The following is a 19,429-nucleotide window of genomic DNA, read 5'->3' on the forward strand; positions in this document are numbered from 1 at the left end:
GGGTAAGACGTGACGATCTCTGTATTACAGGGGGCTGCGGGAGGGGAAGACGTGACGATCTCTGTATTACGGGGGGCTGCGGGAGGGGAAGACGTGACGGTCTCTGTATTACAGGGGGCTGCGGGAGGCTAAGACGTGACGATCTCTGTATCACAGGGGGCTGCGGGAGGGTGAGACGTGACGATCTCTGTATTACAGGGGGCTGCGGGAGGGGAAGACGTGACAATCTCTGTATCACAGGGGGCTGCGGGAGGGGAAGACGTGACGATCTCTGTATCACAGGGGGCTGCGGGAGGGTGAGACGTGACGATCTCTGTATTACGGGGGGCTGCGGGAGGGGAAGACGTGACAATCTCTGTATCACAGGGGGCTGCGGGAGGGGAAGACGTGACGATCTCTGTATCACAGGGGGCTGCGGGAGGGTGAGACGTGACGATCTCTGTATTACGGGGGGCTGCGGGAGGGGAAGACGTGACAATCTCTGTATCACAGGGGGCTGCGGGAGGGGAAGACGTGACGATCTCTGTATCACAGGGGGCTGCGGGAGGGTGAGACGTGACGATCTCTGTATTACGGGGGGCTGCGGGAGGGGAAGACGTGACGATCTCTGTATTACAGGGGGCTGCGGGAGGGGAAGACGTGACGATCTCTGTATTACAGGGGGCTGCGGGAGGGGAAGACGTGACGGTCTCTGTATTACAGGGGGCTGCGGGAGGGTAAGACGTGACGATCTCTGTATTACGGGGGGCTGCGGGAGGGGAAGACGTGACGGTCTCTGTATTACAGGGGGCTGCGGGAGGGTAAGACGTGACGATCTCTGTATTACAGGGGGCTGCGGGAGGGGAAGACGTGACGATCTCTGTATTACGGGGGGCTGCGGGAGGGGAAGACGTGACGGTCTCTGTATTACAGGGGGCTGCGGGAGGGTAAGACGTGACGATCTCTGTATCACAGGGGGCTGCGGGAGGGTGAGACGTGACGATCTCTGTATTACAGGGAGCTGCGGGAGGGGAAGACGTGACGATCTCTGTATTACGGGGGGCTGCCGGAGGGTAAGACGTGACGATCTCTGTATTACGGGGGGCTGCGGGAGGGTAAGACGTGACGATCTCTGTATTACAGGGGGCTGCCGGAGGGTAAGACGTGACGATCTCCGTATTACAGGGGGCTGCGGGAGGGGAAGACGTGACGATCTCTGTATTACAGGGGGCTGCGGGAGGGGAAGACGTGACGATCTCTGTATTACAGGGGGCTGCGGGAGGGTAAGACGTGACGATCTCCGTATTACAGGGGGCTGCGGGAGGGGAAGACGTGACGATCTCTGTATTACAGGGGGCTGCGGGAGGGGAAGACGTGACGATCTCTGTATTACAGGGGGCTGCGGGAGGGGAAGACGTGACGGTCTCTGTATTACAGGGGGCTGCGGGAGGGTAAGACGTGACGATCTCTGTATTACGGGGGGCTGCGGGAGGGGAAGACGTGACGGTCTCTGTATTACAGGGGGCTGCGGGAGGGTAAGACGTGACGATCTCTGTATTACAGGGGGCTGCGGGAGGGGAAGACGTGACGATCTCTGTATTACGGGGGGCTGCGGGAGGGGAAGACGTGACGGTCTCTGTATTACAGGGGGCTGCGGGAGGGTAAGACGTGACGATCTCTGTATCACAGGGGGCTGCGGGAGGGTGAGACGTGACGATCTCTGTATTACAGGGGGCTGCGGGAGGGGAAGACGTGACGATCTCTGTATTACGGGGGGCTGCCGGAGGGTAAGACGTGACGATCTCTGTATTACGGGGGGCTGCGGGAGGGTAAGACGTGACGATCTCTGTATTACAGGGGGCTGCCGGAGGGTAAGACGTGACGATCTCCGTATTACAGGGGGCTGCGGGAGGGGAAGACGTGACGATCTCTGTATTACAGGGGGCTGCGGGAGGGTAAGACGTGACGATCTCCGTATTACAGGGGGCTGCGGGAGGGGAAGACGTGACGATCTCTGTATTACAGGGGGCTGCGGGAGGGTAAGACGTGACGATCTCTGTATTACAGGGGGCTGCGGGAGGGTAAGACGTGACGATCTCTGTATTACAGGGGGCTGCCGGACAGTAAGGGGAACCTGCTGTGGTTTATCCAGGACGTCCATAAACACTACTTACACCATCGGCCGCTGCACATGCCCATCGTCGTGCACTGCAGGTCAGTAACCTCTTATGACATCATCGCTCTCTCCTTCCACGTAGAGCCGTAAAATCCTGACAATCACAAGCTCCGCACCATTGGACGTACTTCCCTCCTCCTCAGTGATTGGTCGGGGTGGTCTTCATCTCCTGGGCCCCAAAGTGCAGAAGCTGATGGCAGATATTGATGATGACGTCACGTCTCTGCCATTAATTTCTGCACCGGCGCTCTGTAACCCCGGATGTTGAGCCTCCGCTGAGCCCCCCCAATCGCTGGACTAATAGTTAATACGGGGTCCGGCTTGTTGGATTGTCTGCGATTCTGGTTGTGTATTAAGTCGTGCAGCGGTTTTGTAGTCTTTAACCCTCTGTGTGATCGGCTGCAGTTCCGGCGTGGGGCGGACCGGAGCTTTCTGCCTTCTGTACGCGGCCGTGCAAGAAGTGGAGGCCGGCAATGGTATCCCGGAGCTGGCGGAGCTGGTGAAGAAGATGAGGCAGCAGAGGAAGCACATGCTGCATGAGAAGGTAGGAGATGCGTCTGTGTCATGTGCGGAGCGGCCGCCACTTCTCTTGTAATTCTGTCCTCCGCTCGTGTAGATCCATCTGAAGTTCTGCTATGAGGCGGTTCTGAAGCACGCGGAGCAGGTTCTACAGAGACACGGCTTCTACACCCCCTCGTCCAGCAAGACGCAGCCCAGCGCCGCACAAAAGGCGAGTATCGGGGGGAGAGTTCTAGAACCGCGCTGAGGTCTGATCAGCGACTCCACTGCATGGTCTGCGGCGATGGTCTCCGTTCACACTGCGTTTAGCCCTCCGTTTAACGTGTACGTCGTAAAAGCGCCCAGCGCATACATTAAACCTGTACGCAGGGCTTCATCATACCGGCCAAGACCAAAACCGTGCTCTTTTGGCCTCTGTCGGGCGGTCTATGTCGGGTATATATATATATTTTTGGGCTGGATAGAATAACGCAGGTGACTTTACACTCCTATCTAGAAGAAAATGTATACATTAACCATATGCGTTACTGTTTTAACATGGTAGCCATGGGTGACGGGTAACACAGCATGGCGTATGTCATACATCGGGAAGCTCCGGAGATGTAACTGTCCATATATTCTCACTCGAGCTTCTCCGCGCAGTAAAATGGAGTCTGAATTGGCCCCCTGTTCGCCAACTATCCCCCCATTAAAGGCAACACTTTCAAAGCAGCCGCTTTCTCCGCTTGGGAAATCATCATCTCTGGGGCTTCCCTGGGGACCCTGTGGACTTATATGGACTGTTACATCACAGGGGCTCCTCAGGGTAACTCCAGTGACGTAGCTTCCCCGGGCGGTGACACCGGGACTTCCGCGGGCAGCTGTCGGCTGGAGCGAGGGACTGGGGTCTGAAGGTGAAGATACAGTAATAACTGACCATATATGAACCGTTGCGTCTCTGGAGGTTCCCAGCGTATCCGTTAAATGGAGGCTGTGACGTCGCATCGGTCACCCATAGGCTAGAACGATATCCATTTTACATATTCATCATTAACCGAGTTGTGAGAGTTCGTGACCTGTATGATAAATGGGCACCGTTATAGACTATATGTGATGCCATCCGTCACAGCCTCCGCTTATTGTATATGTTGCGAGATATATGTTAAAACAGAGGCTATAACACAGTGTGAACAGGGCTGTAAACTGCAGCTCCGCTCCAATAAGGCTCCGCGATGATCCAGCTCCGCTATTGAAGCCTTTCTCCTCATAAGATTCTGCCGGGGGTGGGAAGGGAAGTAGAGCATGTTATATACGAGGGTTATTACAGAAAGGGGAGGAGCCTGAGCCGTGGGAATACTTGAGTCATGCATGTGACACCCGGCGCTCTATAAGCCGCTGTAACTAGCACGGCCGACCAATGAGAAGACATTACAGTAGTGCAGCGGCCGGCAGTAAAGCGAGGAGGTGAGGTTGGTCTTCTGGAGCTTTTCTTTAATTTCTTGTTCTTTCTGGTGCAGATCTACGGCGTGCAGGACCCGCAGGACATTGTGCTGGGAGGAGACATGCCCATCAGCTCCATTCAAGCCACCATCGCCAAGCTGAGCATTAAACCCTGCTCTGGCAGCCCGGAAAGCAGCAACCACTACCAGCCGCCGCCGGACCCGAGCGAGCAGGCGCCACATGAGACGGTACCGACAGCGCCTCCCCCGACCGCCGCTCAGCCAGATCTTCCATCTTCACTCCTAGAGCCACAGACCGCCCCGAGCCCGTCCACCACCAACGGTACCAGCGAAGCCCCGGCAGAAACCGCCAACAGTCATGACCCGACGCCCGCACCCGAGCCTTCCTCTGCTTCTCCCGCACCATCATCCTCCTCCCTGAACCTGCTGGCTTCTCTGACCCCCGAGACCTTCAACCTGGACAGCGCCCAGCGAGGGAAGCAGAAGATGAACAAGCAGAGCTTCCTCCAGCCCCAGAACGGGAGCGGCCTGGCACGAGGCGGCAAATCTGGCGACGATCCCCTCAATATGCTGGACCCGCTGTGGACCCTGAATAAAACCTAAGACTCTGCAGATCTGATCCGACTTATCCGAGAATCTGGAGACCGGTCTTCTGAGGACAAGAACACCCACCGTCCTGGGGAACGTGACCTCAGGGACATGCTGGTGTTAGGAGACCACGATCATCATCCCGGAGATTTCCAGCACTTCCCGGACCCCACAAATCTAACCCATCACATCGAAAAGCCTTAACGTGACACTAAACTGAGCTGGGAAGACATTAGGGACGTGGTCCCATAGGAGCTCGACTTCCCTGGTGTCCCCCATAAGGTAGGGACCAGTGACGCTGCCTTACGTTTTAAGGGATCAGACTTTTGGTCAAACTCCGTCTTGTCAGTTCACGTCTCTGTCTGTGATTCCCGGATCTTCTGCTGGTGACGCCTCTGACTGGACTGACGGAGTCTCCGTAAAACCAGGCGCAGTGTGTTATGGAACGAGCGCCATTATAACTGAGGATACAGGCGGAGGAGCAATGTATCGCCTGCACTGCAGAGGGACCCATCTGTAAATGTTCAGACTCGTGGTGTGGGGGAGGGCAGTTAGGCAGCGGACTGAGGGCACCAGTCTGGACTCCCATCAGGGGGAGGGGCTGCAGTGATCGCCGTCTGTGGCCGCCCCGTTGTCTGACGCTCCTCACTCTTGGGGTTCGTACATTTATTATTCACCTTTTGCTGCCTTCAGTTTTCGCAGCAAAAAAAATCAACAAATTTTGCATTAAACTTGTAGAAATTAAATTCCCAGAGTGCAGTAACATTGCGACCATGGTAACGGAGGTGTGGCCTCTGGTCATCCGCGTCCCTGGCCGTCCGTGACAACTGGGATGTGGAAGACCGGAGTCCAGGGCGGCACAACTGACCCCCCCCCCCCACCCTGGAGACATGGTCGTAAAGCGAGACCTGGCCGGAGATGTCATCAGGATGTGAAATAATCCGCAGCGTGAAGTCGTGAGAACGGCGGTCTCTGCTTTTCCGTGCAATGTGAGGGGGGGGGGGACACGTCCTGGGCGTTCGTTGTGTCGGCGGGGGCCGGAGGCCGCGCGTTACCTGCACAGATCTCATCTATAGTCTCATTACCAAAGAAGGTTTCATGAGAGCGGCTCGTGCAGGAGAATTCCTTGCAGGGAGTGTAGGGCACGATGGAGGTTGTAGTACGTAATGCTGAGAGGTTGAATTCTGCTGACAGTGATCTTAAGTCTATGGCCGGGTGACGGCGTTCGTTCAGTCTAATATAAATAAAGTTTAATTCTTGTATAATGAAAATGTATAAATGAAAGGTGAGATCTGATTGGTTGCTATAAGTAACCTCCACTTTTGCCTTGCACAAGTTTTATTACATCTCCCTCTTTGTGTTTCAATGCTGCACCATTTCCAAGATCGCTGCTTGCTGTCAGTGAATGAGAAAACACATTTACATTCAGAGGCCGAACAGCCGTCCAGATCTAGTCCTGCCCACGTGGGTCTGTTACAATGAATCCATGTAGGTCATTGCGATCGTCCAGGGGAGGGATTTGTGCTGCTGTCGTGTTCTACGCACAGAGAATTTCCCTACATTGTAACGAGCCGTGCATCTGTGTGAACAGGACTAGGTCAGTGTGGGGTAGATTAAAATGTTCCCGTTCACTGAAAGCCAGCAGAGATCTTGAAAATGGTGAGGAACTAACACACTAATTATATTAGACCGCTGCAGAACTTTTTATTATACAAGTCTTAAGATTTATTTACAGAAGATTGAACCGGCCCTTTAAGTGCAGGAAGCTTTTGTTAACTCTTTCCTGATTTCCAGTGATTTGATTGGCTGTGCATGTTCGGTGCGGCTGGTATCATCCCCCGGTTCTGGGTCCGGCCTCGTTCTGCTTTTGTCCGTAGTAATCGCTATATATTCCCCCTCACCTATCAGAAACCTGAGCAGTCATGGTGAGTGACGGGGGAGGGGGTCACCTACATACAGTCCTGTTTATCCTCTAGAGTTATCAGCCAGTACTTAAAGGGGCAGCGATTTTGCTGAATTTGGTTATAAAAATAGAAAGCCTGGAACATGAACATAAATGATAACTTTATATCGGTTAAACCGCATAAAACTCTGTGAATATCATAACGTGTAATCTCCAATGTGTATTTTATTACCGTAATGATTGGCCGATGTGTACAGTATGAATAATCCTATTTTAAATTATGAAATAAATGCTGAAAAAAAAATGCTGTGCGTCTCGTATGATTCACTTGTCTGACAGATTTCCTGCAGTTTCTCTATAGGGCTACAGAAGGAACAGTCCTAAGAATCTACAAAAAATATAGTTGTTTACAGGCCTGCAGTACACCGCATTACCAGTAGGTGTCACTAGAGGAGGAAGGTGACTAATAAACAGAGGCCTGAAGTACAGAGCATTACCAGTAGGTGTCACTAGAGGCTGGAGACCAGTAATCACAGTCCTGCAGTACAGCGCATTACCAGTGGGTGTCACTAGAGAGGTGACCATTAATACAGAATACGTTCCTGAAAGCACCTGATCATTAGCAGATAACAGAGACAATAACCCTTCTCTTTCATGATTACATGTGTCAATAAAGTGCAAAAATAACAAGAAGAATGCGATGAAGGGGCAATACATCAGTAGAGGAGTGAAGTCACTAGAGGGGGTCCCTGTGTGCCCCACACACCGCAGTGGCCCTTCACTTATTGATGTTTTATTGACACATGTAATTTAATCATGAAAGGGAGAGCTATTGTCTCTGTTATCTCCTGATGATCAGTTGTTTTCAGGAATCACCACCTGTATATGAGGACTGGGGGTCATTTCCTCCGCTGGCCGCTAGGTGCCGCTATTTGTTAGTTCTTGATAGCAAAGCAGCAGGTGCTATGAGTCCGTCTCACTTCCCCCTCCGGCCGCCGGGGGCCGCTGTAGTCCGCTCGTGGCGGTGACAGCCGGGCTGGGCGGCCGTTGCTGGGTGAGAGGGGAAGGGTCGGGGGTTGCAGGGCGGGCACGGAGCCGTGTGTGCCGGATACTAAGCGCTCGGTCCCCGCTCTCTGGATACGGTTTCGGTGGAGGATTTACCGCAGGTCCGTCTTCCCTCGCACTCAGGTAAAACTTAGCGTCGCCATTACCTCTGCCCCACGTGACGTCATGAACCACGCTGCATGCTGCAATAGTATGTAATGTACAGGACGTGATGTCATAGCCCCTGTGCCTGTCACCTGTGAGCCCTCCGCTCCATGTATATGTAATACATCATAGGAGGGTCCCCTCTAGTAGTAATACATTATGTGGGGGTCCCCTCTATTAATAATACATCATGTGGGTGTCCCCTCTATTAATAATACATCATGTGGGGTTCCCCTCTAGTAGTAATACATCATGTGGGGTTCCCCTCTAGTAGTAATACATTATGTGGGGGTCCCCTCTATTAATAATACATTATGTGGGTGTCCCCTCTATTAATAATACATCATGTGGGTGTCCCCTCTAGTAGTAATACATCATGTGGGGTTCCCCTCTAGTAGTAATACATCATGTGGGGTTCCCCTCTAGTAGTAATACATTATGTGGGGGTCCCCTCTATTAATAATACATCATGTGGGTGTCCCCTCTATTAATAATACATCATGTGGGTGTCCCCTCTAGTAGTAATACATCATGTGGGGTTCCCCTCTAGTAGTAATACATTATGTGGGGGTCCCCTCTATTAATAATACATCATGTGGGTGTCCCCTCTAGTAGTAATACATCATGTGGGGTTCCCCTCTAGTAGTAATACATCATGTGGGGGTCCCCTCTATTAATAATACATCATGTGGGGGTCCCCTCTAGTAGTAATACATCATGTGGGGGTCCCCTCTAGTAGTAATACATCATGTGGGGGTCCCCTCTAGTAGTAATACATCATGTGGGGGTCCCCTCTAGTAGTAATACATCATGTGGGGGGCGGTCCGACACATTTACTATAATTTTCGCCAGAAATTGACAAATTATAGCGCAAATCCATGCCAGCTCAAAAATGCCTAGTTTTGTGTTTCGATTCCTCCCCACTTTCAAGATCTCTGCTTGCTGTCAGTGAGTCGGAACTTCTTGTTTACATCCTGACCTAAAATTTCTCACAGCTGAGGGTTTGTTTCAACTATATTTAGGCTGCGTTCACACGGCTCAAATACGGCTGTAAAATACGGAGCTGTTTTCAAGGGAACGCCTCTGATTTTCAGGCGTTTTTTGCTGCGTTTTTTACAGCCGGCTTTGGAGCGTTTTTTCTATTGACCCGATGAAAAACGGCTCAGGACGTGACATGCACTGCTTTTTTACTGGGCGTTTTTTTACACACCGTTTTTAAAAATGGCTGCGTAAAAAAAACGTCCCATGGGAACGAAACACTGTTTTTCCCATCTAAATCAATGGGCAGAAGTTTGGAGGCGTTAAGCCCCCGTTTTTGTAGCCATTTTTTGGGGCGTTTACGGCCGTGTGAACACACCCTTAATCCTGACAATTCTCTGTGAAGTAAACACTTGTCTCTCTCCTGTCCAGTTTGTTACAATGTATCAGTGCAGGTGACATGTATCAGATTGTGTAGACTGGATACAATGTAACTCTCATGATCTGTCTGCTCTCTGGAGGGTTTTCTGATGTACGTTGCGATCCGGTTCAGGTGTGGGGGGGCAGTTATTTATTTTTTATTATTGATCATGTGATTGGATTAGCCGGAGCAGAGCTCAGCTATAAAGAGCGTCTCCCTCTCTGGAGGACCCGACATTTCTGTACATTACACAGACAGCACACTGATTTCAATGACAACTGTGTAATGCTTTATTTCTCCAGTGGGGACGCTGCAGGGAAATGAAACACTTACTGCCAGGTTCCCCCACAGATTATAGCTGATCGCTGGGGGGTCCCTCTGATCTGCTTAATAAAAAGGATTTTGCGCTGCGGAGCCCCCCTCCGATCAGTTCCCCCTGTATGTTCCTCACATCGACCTTCATGTTTGTACTGAACATTGACATTCCTTGGATATCTCTCCCCTCCTCCCCCTGACAGCGACCACTCGGAGCATGGAGTGTGAATAGTGGCGGCCTAGTGTTATATGACTGCAGCCAATCTCCGGCTGAAGAGCTTCCCTTGTGTTAGGCCAGAGCTAGACCACGGCTTGTACTAATAATAGAGGAGACCCCCAGACTGGTATATCATGTGAGGAGGGGTCCCCCAAATACAAGCCGGTTATCAGACAAACAGATTAGCTGAGCTCCTGTAATGCATGTCCGTTTTTCTTACATCAGATGACTGTAAAAAACCTAGTGTAGAGACTACACTTCCCAGAATGCAATACACCAATACAAGCTCTGCAGACACTGAACAAGCAGGAAACACTGGGAGATTTCCACTCTGAAGCCTGCAGAATAGTGAGTGCAGCTCTGGAGTATAATACAGGATGTAACTCAGGATCAGTACAGGATAAGTAATGTAATGTATGTACACAGTGACTCCACCAGCAGAATAGTGAGTGCAGCTCTGGAGTATAATACAGGGTTTAACTCAGGATCAGTACAGGATAAGTAATGTATGTACACAGTGACTCCACCAGCAGAATAGTGAGTGCAGCTCTGGAGTATAATACAGGATGTAACTCAGGAGCAGTACAGGATAAGTAATGTAATGTATGTACACAGTGACTCCCCCAGCAGAATAGTGAGTGCAGCTCTGGAGTATAATACAGGATGTAACTCAGGATCAGTACAGGATAAGTCATGTAATGTATGTACACAGTGACTCCACCAGCAGAATAGTGAGTGCAGCTCTGGAGTATAATACAGGATGTAACTCAGGATCAGTACAGGATAAGTCATGTAATGTATGTACACAGTGACTCCACCAGCAGAATAGTGAGTGCAGCTCTGGAGTATATATAGGATAAAACTCAGGATCAGTACAAGATAAGTAATGTAATGTATGTACACAGTGACTCCACCAGCAGAATAGTGAGTGCAGCTCTGGAGTATAATACAGGATGTAACTCAGGATCAGTACAGGATAAGTAATGTATGTACACAGTGACTCCACCAGCAGAATAGTGAGTGCAGCTCTGGAGTATAATACAGGATGTAACTCAGGATCAGTACAGGATAAGTAATGTATGTACACAGTGACTCCACCAGCAGAATAGTGAGTGCAGCTCTGGAGTATATATAGGATAAAACTCAGGATCAGTACAAGATAAGTAATGTAATGTATGTACACAGTGACTCCACCAGCAGAATAGTGAGTGCAGCTCTGGAGTATAATACAGGATATAACTCAGGGTCAGTACAGGATAAGTAATGTAATGTATGTACACAGTGACTCCACCAGCAGAATAGTGAGTGCAGCTCTGGAGTATAATACAGGATTTAACTCAGGATCAGTACAGGATAAGTAATGTAATGTATGTACACAGTGACTCCACCAGCAGAATAGTGAGTGCAGCTCTGGAGTATAATACAGGATGTAACTCAGGATCAGTACAGGATAAGTAATGTAATGTATGTACACAGTGACTCCACCAGCAGAATAGTGAGTGCAGCTCTGGAGTATAATACAGGATGTAACTCAGGATCAGTACAGGATAAGTCATGTAATGTATGTACACAGTGACTCCACCAGCAGAATAGTGAGTGCAGCTCTGGAGTATATATAGGATAAAACTCAGGATCAGTACAAGATAAGTAATGTAATGTATGTACACAGTGACTCCACCAGCAGAATAGTGAGGGCAGCTCTGGAGTATAATACAGGATGTAACTCCGGATAAGTAATGTAATGTATGTACACAGTGACTCCACCAGCAGAATAGTGAGTGCAGCTCTGGAGTATAATACAGGATGTAACTCAGGATCAGTACAGGATAAGTAATGTAATGTATGTACACAGTGACTCCACCAGCAGAATAGTGAGTGCAGCTCTGGAGTATAATACAGGATGTAACTCAGGATGATTACAGGATAAGTAATGTAATGTATGTACACAGTGACTCCACCAGCAGAATAGTGAGTGCAGCTCTGGAGTATAATGCAGGATGTAACTCAGGATCAGTACAGGATAAGTAATGTAATGTATGTACACAGTGACTCCACCAGCAGAATAGTGAGTGCAGCTCTGGAGTATAATACAGGATGTAACTCAGGATCAGTACAGGATAAGTAATGTAATGTATGTACACAGTGACTCCACCAGCAGAATAGTGAGGGCAGCTCTGGAGTATAATACAGGATGTAACTCCGGATCACTACAGGATATGTAATGTATGTACACAGTGACTCCACCAGCAGAATAGTGAGTGCCGCTCTGGAGTATAATACATGATGTAACTCAGGATCAGTACAGGATAAGTAATGTAATGTATGTACACAGTGACTCCACCAGCAGAATAGTGAGTGCAGCTCTGGAGTATAATACAGGATATAACTCAGGATCAGTACAGGATAAGTAATGTATGTACATAGTGACTCCCCCAGCAGAATAGTGAGTTTAGCTCCGGAGTATAATACAGGATGTAACTCAGGATCAGTACAGGATAAGTAATGTATGTACACAGAGACTCCACCAGCAGAATAGTGAGTGCAGCTCTGGAGTATAATACAGGATGTAACTCAAGATCAGTAGAGAATATGTAATGTAATGCATGTACACAGTGACTCCACCAGCAGAATAGTGAGTGCAGCTCTGGAGTATAATACAGGATATAACTCAGGATCAGTACAGGATAAGTAATGTAATGTATGTACACAGTGACCCCACCAGCAGAATAGTGAGTGCCGCTCTGGAGTATAATACATGATGTAACGCAGGATCAGTACAGGATAAGTAATGTAATGTATGTACACAGTGACTACACCAGCAGAATAGTGAGTGCAGCTCTGGAGTATAATACAGGATATAACTCAGGATCAGTACAGGATAAGTAATGTATGTACACAGAGACTCCACCAGCAGAATAGTGAGTGCAGCTCTGGAGTATAATACATGATGTAACTCAGGATCAGTACAGGATAAGTAATGTATGTACACAGTGACTACACCAGCAGAATAGTGAGGGCAGCTCTGGAGTATAATATAGGATATAACTCAGGATCACTACAGGATAAGTAATGTAATGCATGTACACAGTGACTCTACCAGCAGAATAGTGAGTGCAGCTCTGGAGTATAATATAGGATGTAACTCAGGATCAGTACAGGATAAGTAATATAATGTATGTACACAGTGACTCCACCAGCAGAATAGTGAGTGCAGCTCTGGAGTATAATACAGGATATAACTCAGGATCAGTACAGGATAAGTAATGTAATGTATGTACACAGTGACTCCACCAGCAGAATAGTGACTGCAGCTCTGGAGTATAATACAGGATGTAACTCAGGATCAGTACAGGATAAGTAATGTAATGTATGTACACAGTGACTCCACCAGCAGAATAGTGAGTGCAGCTCTGGAGTATAATACAGAATGTAACTCAGGATCAGTACAGGATAAGTAATGTATGTACACAGTGACTCCACCAGCAGAATAGTGACTGCAGCTCTGGAGTATAATACAGGATGTAACTCAGGATCAGTACAGGATAAGTAATGTAATGTATGTACACAGTGACTCCACCAGCAGAATAGTGAGTGCAGCTCTGGAGTATAATACAGGCTGTAACTCAGGATCAGTACAGGATAAGTAATGTATGTACACAGTGACTCCACCAGCAGAATAGTGAGCGCAGCTCTGGAGTATAATACAGGATGTAACAAAGGATCAGTACAGGATAAGTAATGTAATGTATATGCACAGTGACTCCACCAGCAGAATAGTGAGTGCAGCTCTGGAGTATAATACAGGATAAGTAATGTAATGTATGTACACAGTGACTCCACCAGCAGAATAGTGAGTGCAGCTCTGGAGTATAATACAGGATGTAACTCAGGATCAGTACAGGATAAGTAATGTAATGTATGTACACAGTGACTCCCACCAGCAGAATAGTGAGTGCAGCTCTGGAGTATAATACAGGATAAGTAATGTATGTACACAGTGACTGCTGTTTATGGAGATTAACCCTATGTGTAACCTGCAGCATGGTGATGAGGGGCGGCTCATCTACAGGAAAGAATAGGGTGTTCCCCCTTTGAACATTTTCTGCCCTGGGGATGTGGTGTTTGGTTTCTCGGCTCTCACTATAACCTTGACAATAAATGCACTTGGATCCTCGCCCAACCTTGGCGGGCGGCATTGACCAGTGAGTGGGGACGGCACGCAGCAGAGCAGTATTTCTCCGGATAAAGACGCCGCCGTTTATAATAAACTTTAGGACTTGTGCTGCTCCGGGATGAGCTGATGGTTCGTCCCATGTGAGAAATAGAATTCGGCCGCTCCGATAATCGGCTCATCTGGCGCAGTGCAGATTTTTATTGGGTTTGGTCAAGTAATTCCTATCAAAGGTCCAGAAAACCCTGTGCTTCTGTACTCAGCGCTCACATGATATACTCCTAGGTCTGTCCATCCTGAGCTTCCTAGTTCATGGATAGAATCCCAGGACCGTAGTGAAGACTGACACCTATTCAGGGAGGGCAATATGGGAGTAGAATCAACAATAGGGAAGGTAGCTGAATAATATCTGCTATTTAGGGTTTATGGACATCCCTTGGGGTTCTGTACTTCGCCTATACGACCAGGGTGGTGGGGGGGGGGGGGGGTCACATATGGAGAATTTGGCTATTTTACATCCTGCAGGTTTCGTCTGAATAGACGTCTTTGTTTCTCTCTTTGTCGCTGATCGGATAAAAGTGAAGGAATTTTGGCTTAATCTTTCTTCTTTTTTTTTTATGTGCCAGTTATAATATTTTGGGAGGTTGAGCGAGGACTCGGGGGAGGTGGGGGGGGGGGGTGGATGTGCCGCCTGCTTTACAGGTTATAGTATTTCCAGGAGGAACTATGTTCATAAGAATGCAGCCTGTCTGGCCAATAGGAAGTAGCAACCTCGTTGAGGCAATGAGGAACCTCGTGCTATACTCGTGTCCATGCATGCTGCTTAGTAACAGAGCTGACGCCACCTGCAGGTCTCCGGAAGAAGTGATCGGTAATGACCCTGGACTTCATACCTAGAGATACATCAGAGTATATACGGTTACTTGACATCGCGTACGCAGAAGCAGCGCAGCAGCAGAACATCTTTCCCCTGTCCTGAACTCCAGGCTGATCTCTCTCCTCACTGATACATTGTAACAACCAGTCAGCAAGAGCAGAACTAGGTCAAAATGACATTTTCAGCCTCTGAATGTGAACATGATTGTCCCCATTCACTGACCGCAAACAGAGATCTTGAAAATGGTGAGGAATCGACGCACAAAGTATGTTAGGAAGCTGCGGAGGAGTGTGGACATTCAGCTTCTGTCTATGGGGTCGGTGTATAGCGTGAGCACAGAGCGTACGTTGTGCCCGGCGACCCGTTTCCCGTGGGAATGCAGCGGGGACAGGGCTCCTGTGTACTGCTGGGCCCCAGGCCGCTGCCATATTAGCTCAACTCCACACACAGATGATTGTGTTCTGGGGGCTGGTACAAGAGCAGCGCAGGATCTATAGGTGACATACAGCTGCACACAGCCCGCTCCAGGGCCTGCATATATATATATATATATATATATATATATATATATATACGGCCCTGGACCGAGCATAGCACATATATATGTCTTTCCTGGAGTGCTCTTTTGAGGATCGGAGAGCAGGGTGAATGGCTGAGGCTGCAGGGCGCGCATGTAAATAATACCCCCCCCCCCCAGCATCATCCTGGGTCAATGTTGCAGGTGATCGGCTCTTATATGTAACGTGCGCTCAGCACTGCGGATATAATTCAGTCCCTTTCCTGAGGACTGCAGCACCCCCTCCCCCGGTACAGTCCACTATTACATAATGTTACACGTGCGGTTGTTTGTCGTCCTCCGTGGAGTCTAGTTCTGCGGTATAACAGGCTCTCACCGTGTGACGCCGCATGATGAGGGTTATATCATGTACGGGAGGAGTCCTCCCTGTCCTGGCCAGGGAACACGAGACTCTCCGGTCATGTGACTGCGGGATATCGGTGTCATGGGAGGATGCGTGTAACCCTGCGTGTTCACATGTGTGAGGAGATCATATATAGACACTGCCAGGCTCCGCAGCGACATATTGCACGCCATGTGCTGGCGGCTGGCATATAGCATGAGACCGCATGTAGGACGTGGGGGGATAAGTGCAGGATTTTCTAGAACTGTTGGATTGTTTGTGCTCCCGCTGACATGGGCCTCATGCACACGACCGTTGTGCCACTCGGGCCATTTTTGACGGCATCCGAGTGGCACCCGATAGTCTTCACTGACACATTCACTTTAGTGGGTGAATCGGGTCCGTGAAAAATGGACGGCGCACTCGGTCCTGATCATGAGGTGTAAGGCCCCATGCACACTTCAGTTATTAACTTCAGGGTGAGAGCCGTTTTTTTAGCGGATAGCAGTGACACATTCATCTCTATGGGTCCTACCCCTGTCCGTTTTTGACAGAACAGTCTCAGCCATTCCTTTAATTTGGTCTGTTGAAACAATGGACTGCACGGGGAAGCCGTCCGTGTTTCATGGATCCGTCACTAGCGGCCGTACGACGGGCATCGGATGTGTGCATGAGGCCTACACTGTGTACGATATCGAGACTAAACCCCATGGAGTCCTGCCTTGTACTGTATCCGGGATCTGCAGGCGACCGCCCGTGTTATGGGAGGTGACGGCCATGTTCTCCTGCAGGGGCCCTCATGTTACCGTCACTGCGGCTGAATAGAAGGTGACCACACTTACTCCGCATACAGATCACCGGGGTGTGTGGTTACCTTTGCTGGTTGCTGGGCAGGTCCGTGACTTACATAGACTATTCATTATGGGCTGGATGGCCTCCCTAAGGGTATGTGCACACACACTAATTACGTCCGTAATTGACGGACGTATTTCGGCCGCAAGTAGTGGACCGAACACAGTGCAGGGAGCCGGGCTCCTAGCATCATACTTATGTACGATGCTAGGAGTCCCTGCCTCTCTGTGGAACTACTGTCCCGTACTGAAAACATGATTACAGTACGGGACAGTTGTCCTGCAGCGAGGCAGGGACTCCTAGCATCATACATAACTATGATGCTAGGAGCCCGGCTCCCTGCAGTGTGTTCGGTCCGGTACTTGCGGCCGAAATACGTCCGTCAATTACGGACGTAATTAGTGTGTGTGCACATACCCTAATGGTTACAAGAAAACGTTGATTTTCAGTGGACTGTCCCTTTAAGGCAGGTTGATGTTGCCTAGCACAGCGCTGGTATGTATTACTTGCATGTAGCAGAGCTCAGCGCCATAACTGCCTGTAGGACATTCTCCTGACTCTGTATGAAGATAAACCGACCCTGATCACTGCTGATCGCTGCAGGTTTGTCCTGTTCTTATAGGACGGGAAAAAGAACAACAGGAATATTTTACAGAGGAGACGGGAGGATTATAGAGTCAATGTTTGACCAGAGGCCGGAAGCTGTTTACTATCGATGAGGAGTCTTGTGGTTTTTCTTGTGCACTTGACGGTTGTGTCTCCGCTCTCACTTCTGCTTTCCTTCAGATGTGGTCAAGACAAAAATATCCATTACATGTAGTAAAGAAGTGACCCCTATACAGTAAACCTATAGAATGAATCCACAAGACCACCAGAGTCACTGTCACCATCTAGGGGTATGTGGACCCACGAGGCTGCGGAGTGGCAGCTGACCAGGTCACAGTCTATGCAACGTTCGTAGCGCAAGGGTACCTGAGATAGTCCAGAGAGTCGCAGAGGCTTTGGCACAAATGGGGCTTGACGTGGCAGGTAGCGCCAGACGTGGCGGATGATACCAGGAGTAGCAAAAGACACCAGACGTCGTGTATAACAGCAGGCGACACAACGCGTGCACCCTATTACACAGGCCTGAATGGGAAGGCCGCGCGAGCTGGCGTCTCCTGGGTGGAAGACGCTGGGAGACAGCCTGTGATCGCGGCCGTTCCCCGATGGCGAGCGGCGGCAGTCACTGCGTATATACATTACTTTACTGATCCTAAGTTATATCCTGTATTATACTCCAGAACTCCACTCACTATTCTGCTGGTGGAGTCACTGTGTACATACATTACATTACTTATCCTGTACTGATCCTGAGTTACATCCTGTATTATACTCCAGAGCTGCACTCACTATTCTGCTGGTGGAGTCACTGTGTACATACATTACATATCCTGTACTGATCCTGAGTTACATCCTGTATTATACTCCAGAGCTGCACTCACTATTCTGCTGGTGGAGTCACTGTGTACATACATTACATTACTTATCCTGTACTGATCCTGAGTTACATCCTGTATTATACTCCAGAGCTGCACTCACTATTCTGCTGGTGGAGTCACTGTGTACATACATTACATTACTTATCCTGTACTGATCCTGAGTTACATCCTGTATTATACTCCAGAGCTGCACTCACTATTCTGCTGGTGGAGTCACTGTGTACATACATTACATTACTTATCCTGTACTGATCCTGAGTTACATACTGTATTATACTCCAGAGCTGCACTCACTATTCTGCTGGTGGAGTCACTGTGTACATACATTACATTACTTATCCTGTACTGATCCTGAGTTACATCCTGTATTATACTCCAGAGCTGCACGCACTATTCTGCTGGTTGAATCACTGTGTACATACATTACATTACTTATCCTGTACTGATCCTGAGTTATATTCTGTATTATACTCCAGAGCTGCACTCACTATTCTGCTGGTGGAGTCACTGTGTACATACATTACATTACTTATCCTGTACTGATCCTGAGTTATATCCTGTATTATACTCCAGAGCTGCACTCACTATTCTGCTGGTGGAGTCACTGTGTACATACATTACATTACTTATCCTGTACTGATCCCGAGTTACATCCTGTATTATACTCCAGAGCTGCACTCACTATTCTGCTGGTGGAGTCACTGTGTACATACATTACATTACTTATCCTGTACTGATCCTGAGTTATATCCTGTATTATACTCCAGAGCTGCACTCACTATTCTGCTGGTGGAGTCACTGTGTACATACATTACATTACTTATCCTGTACTTATCCTGAGTTACATCCTGTATTATACTCCAGAACTGCACTCACTATTCTGCTGGAGGAGTCACTGTGTACATACATTACATTACTTATCCTGTACTTATCCTGAGTTACATCCTGTATTATACTCCAGAACTGCACTCACTATTCTGCTGGTGGAGTCACTGTGTACATACATTACATTACTTATCCTGTACTGATCCTGAGTTACATCCTGTATTATACTCCAGAGCTGCACGCACTATTCTGCTGGTGGAATCACTGTGTACATACATTACATTACTTATCCTGTACTGATCCTGAGTTATATTCTGTATTATACTCCAGAGCTGCACTCACTATTCTGCTGGTGGAGTCACTGTGTACATACATTACATTACTTATCCTGTACTGATCCTGAGTTACATCCTGTATTATACTCCAGAGCTGCACGCACTATTCTGCTGGTGGAATCACTGTGTACATACATTACATTACTTATCCTGTACTGATCCTGAGTTATATTCTGTATTATACTCCAGAGCTGCACTCACTATTCTGCTGGTGGAGTCACTGTGTACATACATTACATTACTTA

The 19,429-nt window shown here is 48.7% G+C and overlaps 2 protein-coding genes across 2 annotated transcripts in view; both read left to right on the forward strand.

Moving 5' to 3' along the window:
* The window catches only part of PTPN23 (protein tyrosine phosphatase non-receptor type 23), a 33,327-nt gene extending 26,424 nt beyond the window's left edge, over positions 1-6,903 (forward strand). Inside the window, exons 22-25 of the mRNA XM_075827891.1 lie at positions 2,089-2,193; positions 2,561-2,699; positions 2,772-2,885; positions 4,171-6,903. Of these exons, the coding sequence (XP_075684006.1) occupies positions 2,089-2,193; positions 2,561-2,699; positions 2,772-2,885; positions 4,171-4,716 (904 nt within the window). The 3' untranslated portion in view covers positions 4,717-6,903. The remainder of the gene's footprint in view (positions 1-2,088; positions 2,194-2,560; positions 2,700-2,771; positions 2,886-4,170) is intronic.
* Positions 6,904-7,620: 717 nt separating this feature from the next.
* SCAP (SREBF chaperone) overlaps positions 7,621-19,429 on the forward strand; it is a 48,202-nt gene continuing 36,393 nt past the window's right edge. The window contains exon 1 of the mRNA XM_075827894.1: positions 7,621-7,792. The gene's annotated coding sequence lies outside the window, so the exon portion shown is untranslated. The remainder of the gene's footprint in view (positions 7,793-19,429) is intronic.

Source organism: Rhinoderma darwinii, chromosome 5, assembly GCF_050947455.1.
Source record: "Rhinoderma darwinii isolate aRhiDar2 chromosome 5, aRhiDar2.hap1, whole genome shotgun sequence".
Taxonomy (NCBI): Eukaryota; Metazoa; Chordata; class Amphibia; order Anura; family Rhinodermatidae; genus Rhinoderma; species Rhinoderma darwinii.